General features: G+C 52.3%; 1 protein-coding gene across 1 annotated transcript in view; it reads right to left on the bottom strand.

Annotated features, from left to right (window-relative positions):
• Positions 1-4,501, bottom strand: part of RFC5 (replication factor C subunit 5) — a 10,596-nt gene extending 6,095 nt beyond the window's left edge. Inside the window, exon 1 of the mRNA XM_035898372.1 lies at positions 4,353-4,501. Within this exon, the coding sequence (XP_035754265.1) occupies positions 4,353-4,501 (149 nt within the window). The remainder of the gene's footprint in view (positions 1-4,352) is intronic.
• Between the last annotated feature and the right edge of the window lie 1,745 nt (positions 4,502-6,246).

Raw genomic sequence — 6,246 nt, 5'->3', positions numbered from 1 at the left:
AAAGATGTACATCCAAAAGGAAGAGTTGTCCCTGCTGTTTCAGGCTGGCTTTGGGAAACGGCTGGAACCTCCTTAGAGGTGTTGGGGTGGAAAAATAACAGGAACTGGCTGGTGAGGGATGCTCAGACGCTGCTTTGGTTTAAGGGACATGGATGGAGAGGGAAAAGCAGGGCTGCAGTGAGCGGCTCTGGCTTGGAAAGCACAGGCGGAGAGGTGACGGAACGCGATCAGTTGGGAAGTAGAGGGGATAGGGAATATATTGGAGGGGTGAACAAATCACGGGGAAATCCTATCGCCGCAAGGGAAGGGAAAATATCAACAGCTCCAGGTTGAATCCTATAGAAACCTGAACGACTGCCACAGGTGATTTCCCCCCCCCTTTTTTTTTTTCCGCCCCATTTTTTCCCCCCCTCAACCCCATAAGGGAAAGCAGGAGCTTGCAGCTGAGCTCAGCAAGCCTCAGCCGCTCCGCTGGGTGCCTGATGGCCATGACACACGGCCCTTCTGATAGCTGCCAGGTCCTTCCCAGGTGCCTGGGAACCGGCTGGGATGTGCGACCCAGAGCTCTGATGGGCCCGGATTCTCCCTGTGTGGAGCTGCTGTTCTCTCCTCACGTCTGCCTTCACCCGTGGCAGGCTCTTGTCCTTCAAAATTGACTTTTCCAAGCATTTCTTCCCCACCCCCCCATCCCATCATTAATAAATCTTGAGCTCCAGACCAGGCAAAATCTTTGGAAGGGGCAGCAGAGTCTGCTTGTGGCCTGTGCGTGCGCTCAGATCCACGGTGATATTTCTCATGGATGGTTTCACCTCTTCCTTAACCAGATTGCTTTAAAGATTTATTTTTTATTTTATTTTTTATTATTGGTCGTTGTTTAACATTGTTAAAATTGATGGGTGCATCCCCCGGCAACGATTCTGCATCGTTAGGACCGGCTGAATTATTAACCAGCGTCTGAGCTGCCTGTCTTGGCTTATTTACCTGTAATACCTCTTGGCTAGGTCATGTCGGACTTGGTAAACAGCACTATAAATTTATAGCGCTGTCAATAGGTTTGTTAACAGCCCCGAGGCATCAGGCACATCCCTTCGGAAGAGGATGAGGGAATTCCAGGTAGCTGGTGGCCGAGCCGCTCTATGGCAGGGGAGAGAAATGGGGGGCGCTCCTCAAGAGGCAAAGTCCAAAGGATGGGCCCATCCATCGTGGAGGCGGGGATGCTGTTCGGCACGTTAATAATAAAGAAATAAAAATGCTAATATTGGAACGGCCCCTTGCACGCGGAGTGGCACCTGGGTTTTAAGACGAACGGAGGTGACCCCGAATTTAAGGGGTCAGCAACAAGCCAGGTTTAGCGCTCGTTGGCTGGTGGTCAATGGCACGCCAAAGCCTCCTGGGGTGGTCTGATGGGGAATTCAGTGCGAAAAGCCTTGTGTGACGCGCGGGGGCTCTCAAGCCGGCGAAGGGTTGGTTTCACAAGGGTGGGTTTGGTTGGAGTTCGCCTGGCAAAGCGTCCTCCTCGCTGGGCGCCGCATGAAAACGAAACCTGATTTCGAGAGGGTCGCAGTAGAGCTGACCTCATGGACATGTGAGAAAGCCAACGTGGGTGAATTAAGTCATTACAAAATACGTGTTATAGGAGCTGATCGTGCCAAAACCAACTTGTGTTGGAGAAGTGAAGCTGTTGATGTTGCTGAGTAACAGCGCTCGCAGCTGGCCCGCGGGCGGGATCCAGGCTCTGATAACGAAGGAAATGAATAATTGAGGCGGTCCGAGGCTGCAGAATAGAAACCCACAGGGTTTGGTATTGATCTCGGGCCTATTCCCGCTGTCCATGACATGCGGCTGCCTCTTGCGCCGCCAGCCAGCCCAGCTCCGGGCACCCGAGGTGTCGCTCCGACTGCAGGAGGGGTTCTTGTGGAGCGGAGGTGCAGCGTACGCCCAGACTCACTGCGGGCCTGCTGCTGCTGGTGGGTTAGGGCTGGGTGGCTTTTCCCAGCGGAGTCTCCCTGCTTGCATTTTATTTTATTTTTATTTTATTTTATTTTAACTTTATTTTTTATTTTTATTTTATTTTTTATTTTTACTTCATTTTTACTTTATTTTGCTTTTTTGCTTTTTTACTTTTTTGCTTTTTACATTTTTTGCTTTTTTGCTTTTTTACATTTTTTTACTTTTTTACATGTTTTTACTTTTTTACTTTTTTTGAACATGTTTTTACTTTTTTACTTTTTTTGAACATGTTTTTACTTTTTGCTTTTTACATGTTTTTACTTATTTATTTTGAAGAGCAGATACTGGGATTGTGGGAATTATTTTTTTGCACTGGGAGCTGTCGGAGAGGTGGGGAGGGGGAGCAGCAGCGTAGGCAAAGGCTGCCAAGGGGGATCTGCTTGCTCCCCAGCACCCCACTTTGGAGCTGGGGCCCAGCACCCTCTCTCCTCTGGGTACGGGCCCAGCCTTCCCTCCTGTGCAATTGGCTCTGGGAGCAGCAGCCCCAGAGGGGCTGGGCGCAGGCTTGGGTGTTTCAGGGGGAAAAAAAAAAAATCTGTTGTTGCGAATGCGCTGAGTACAGATTGTGCCTTGCCCTCTTATCTTGGGCTGGGTGACTGAAGGACTGGATCAACCACCCAAGCCACTGGGAGAGAAAATTTCCAGCCTGGTGGGGTTTTGGTTTGGTTTTTTGTTTTTTTCTTTCCCTCTGCTCCAGTTAATGACAGGAATCACATTGTGTTTCTGACGCGGGGATCGTTAAATATTTGGTGAGCGCTGCCTTCCCCAAGCGCCTGCTGCAGCTGTCAAGCAAACGCCGGCCTTTCCGAAAGGCTTTGCCTCCTCCTTCCCAGCGGAAAATCCGGGAGGATGCTTCTCCCCGGGGTCCCCTGCACCCTCAGGGCCGCACCAGTGCAACCCAGCTGCCGCAGCGCTGCTTCCTTCCATCCACCCCAGCGAGAACACCCAGTTGAAACGTAGAAATATATATATCTGTGAAATTAAGAACAGAATTGGGAACGCAGTCCAGCTGAGATGGGATCCTCTGCATTATGAAATTTCGCCGGGTTTTTCCTTCTGGCTGCCCGCTCTGTCACTGTCATGGTTTAACCCCGGCCGGCAGCTCAGCCCCCCCAGCCGCTTGCTCACTGCCCCCCAGTGGGATGGGGGAGAGAATTGGAAGAGTAAAAGTGGGGAAACTCGTTGGGTGAGATAGACAGTTTCATAGGGAGAGCAAAAGCCGCACACACAAGCAAAGCAGCACAAGGGATTCATTCCCTGATTCCCATGGGCAGGCGGGTGCTCAGCCATCCCCAGGACAGCTGAGCTCCATCACGCGTAACGGTGACTTGGGCAGACAAACGCCATCGCTCCCAATGTCCCCCCCCCCCTCTCCCCCCCCCCCCGGGGTGGGGTGAGCGGCAGGACTGGCCTTGGCTCTGTGTCAGCCCTGCTCACCAGGAATGAAAGCATCCTGGGGTGATCAGCACAAATCCAAACCACGGCTCCACACCAGCTACTGGGAAGAAAATAAACTCTACCCCAGCCAAACCCAGCACATTCTCCACCCCTTATTCCATCCCATCTCTGTCATGCTTGGGTCCCATGCTATCCCACACATCCTCATCACCCACCACGCCCTTCCCATCCTCTGATACAATCACAGAGATCATTCCCTTGGTCTATGGACCACCCTTGTGAAATGTCTGTGAAATGTCTGTAAATGTCCACAAAATGTCCGCTGAGTTCATTTAGTCCATGACTTTGGGCTCTGTTGGTTACGGTGGTCACTCAGGACAGGAGAGGGGGACATGATGCCTGGAGTTACCGGGCACCAAAGCCAGCTCAGGTTGGGTCACTGCTGCGCTTGCACTGCTTCTTGTAAGGCTTCTCCTCCCTTGGTTCAGGTGGTTCCTGCTGTGGTAATTCCCATATGTGCAACCCAAATCCTGGGTTACAACAACTTAAAGGTATTCCAGTCTCCATCGCTGATCCCTTTGGAGCAGACCATTGGGTTTATGTTGCAATGAACTCCTCCCTTTGCCCCTGCTCCAGTTCAGGCTTACCCACAGCTTGTAGTCCCTCATGGCTGTACCTGCTCCAAGCGGAGCCTTATCCATGAGCCACAGGCTCCCTGGGGCTGTACCTGCTGCGGTGTGGACTTACCCACAACCACAGTTGCTTCAAGGTGGACCTGCTCCAGTGTGGCCTTCTCCATGGGCCATCGTGCCTTCAGAGATAGACCTGCTCCAGCATGGCCTTCTCCATGGGCTACCATGCCTTCAGAGATAGACCTGCTACAGCGTGGCCTTACCCATGACTGCAGTCCTTCCAGGGGAGTACCTGCTCTGCTGTGGGCTTACCTATGGCCACATGCTTTGAGGTGCTCCAGCATGACCTCATGCACAGCCGCAGAGGCTTTGAGGTGGACCTTCTCCAGCGTGGACTTATCCACAGCCACTGGTGCTTTGAGGTGGACCTTTACCTGCGTGGACTTACCCTTGTGCCACATCCCTTCAGAGGCAGACCTGCTGTGGCACAGACGTAACCACGGCCACAGACGCTTTGGGGTGTCCTGCTCCTGCGTGGGCTCACCCACAGGTCAATGGTCCCTTCACCTCGAGTTCCCAACGGAGTTCCAGCCTGTCGAGAGCGGCAGCGTAGGAAGAGCAGCGATGCCCTGGTTTGGGGTGTCCTGCTCCCACACGGACTCATCCCCAGGTCACGGTTCCTTCAACTCGAGTTCACACCGGAGTTCCAGCACAGGAACAGCAGTGATGCCCTGGCCATCTGCCAGCCCCGGCGCATCGCCATGGCTGTTATCAGGATGTTCCCGGCGCAGCACAGTAAGATGATCAGCAGCACAGTGGCACAGCCAGCAGCGAAAGCAAACAGCGGCCGCTAACGAGCACCGGACTCCAATATACAGCGAGGCGAGCGAGCCCCGCGGCAGGCACAGGAGCCTGCCCATTAACAGCTAAATGGCCGTAACAGCCATAAATTCGATCTGGCACGTTCCGATCAAACCTGTCATTATCTCGAACCCTTCAAGCCCCACGTCGGGTGCCAAAAAGGGCTGTCGTGATTTAACCCTGGCTGGCAGCTCAGCCCCCCCAGCCGCTCGCTCACTCCCCTCTGGTGGGACGGGGAGAGAATTGATGGGTAAAAGTGAGAAAACTCATGGCCGTGTCACCTCCTTGTGCCCCCCAGCCTCTCGCTGGTGGGGTGGGGTGAGCAGCAGGACTGGCCTTGGCTCTGTGTCAGCCCTGCTCACCAGGAATGAAAGCATCCTGGGGTGATCAGCACAAATCCAAACCACGGCCCCGTACCAGCTACTGGGAAGAGAATGAGCTCCACCCCAGGCAAACCCAGCACAGTCGCTCGGAGCTGAGCAGAAGGTAACAACTCTGTGTGGTTCAGTCTGGCATCCCCTTTTCATTATATATTATATTATACTATACTATACTGTATTATATTCTTACTCTGTTCAGTTTGGGTATGGTAGTCTGGCATCTCCTTTTTATCTCTTCTCTTCTCTTCTCTTCTCTTCTCTTCTCTTCTCTTCTCTTCTCTTCTCTTCTCTTCTCTTCTCTTCTCTTTTCTCTCCTCTTCTCCTCCTCTCCTCTTCTTTTTATTTATATTCCTATTCTATTCTATTCTATTCTATCCTATCCTATCCTTATCCTTATTCTTCTTTTCAGTTCAGGTATGATAGTCTGGCACCCCCTTTTTATTTATCTCATATGATCTATGATCTATCCTATCAATCTCATATATTCTTCTTCCCAAACCGACTTTTTAAACCCTTTCAATGTATTTCCCCTCACTTTGTCCACAACCCCCTGGGGCCTCTTCCGGCCGGCAGCAGTGGGTGCAGGCAGGGTCCTGCTCTGCTCTCCCCCAGGGGAGCTGCTGGTGCTTCCCACCCTGGGGGGAGCCCCCCACTGAGTCCCCTCACGGGCAGGGCCAGGGTCACTCGCAGGGCCAGGGTGGCTGTGGCTTTGGGTCGCTTCCTGGCAGGACCTCACAAAACTGACCAAAAAGCTAAATTTCCAGTAATTTCTATAAAATCCCTCTAGCCTGCTTCTTCTGACCTCAAAGAGAGTTTTGGCAGGTAAGCGAATGGGTGGTAGCGAGAGGGATGCAAAGGGATGCGTGTGGTCATCCCAACCCAGGGGCCAGCCTGGGAATGAAAGCTTCCGATTAAAAAAAAGGCAAAACCCAGCCAATTTCAAACTCTTTTTTTTTTTACCATAT

Source organism: Egretta garzetta, unplaced genomic scaffold (genome assembly GCF_000687185.1).
Source record: "Egretta garzetta isolate BGI_Z169 unplaced genomic scaffold, ASM68718v1 scaffold7, whole genome shotgun sequence".
Lineage (NCBI taxonomy): Eukaryota > Metazoa > Chordata > Aves > Pelecaniformes > Ardeidae > Egretta > Egretta garzetta.
This window is presented reverse-complemented; position numbering and strand designations above follow the sequence as displayed.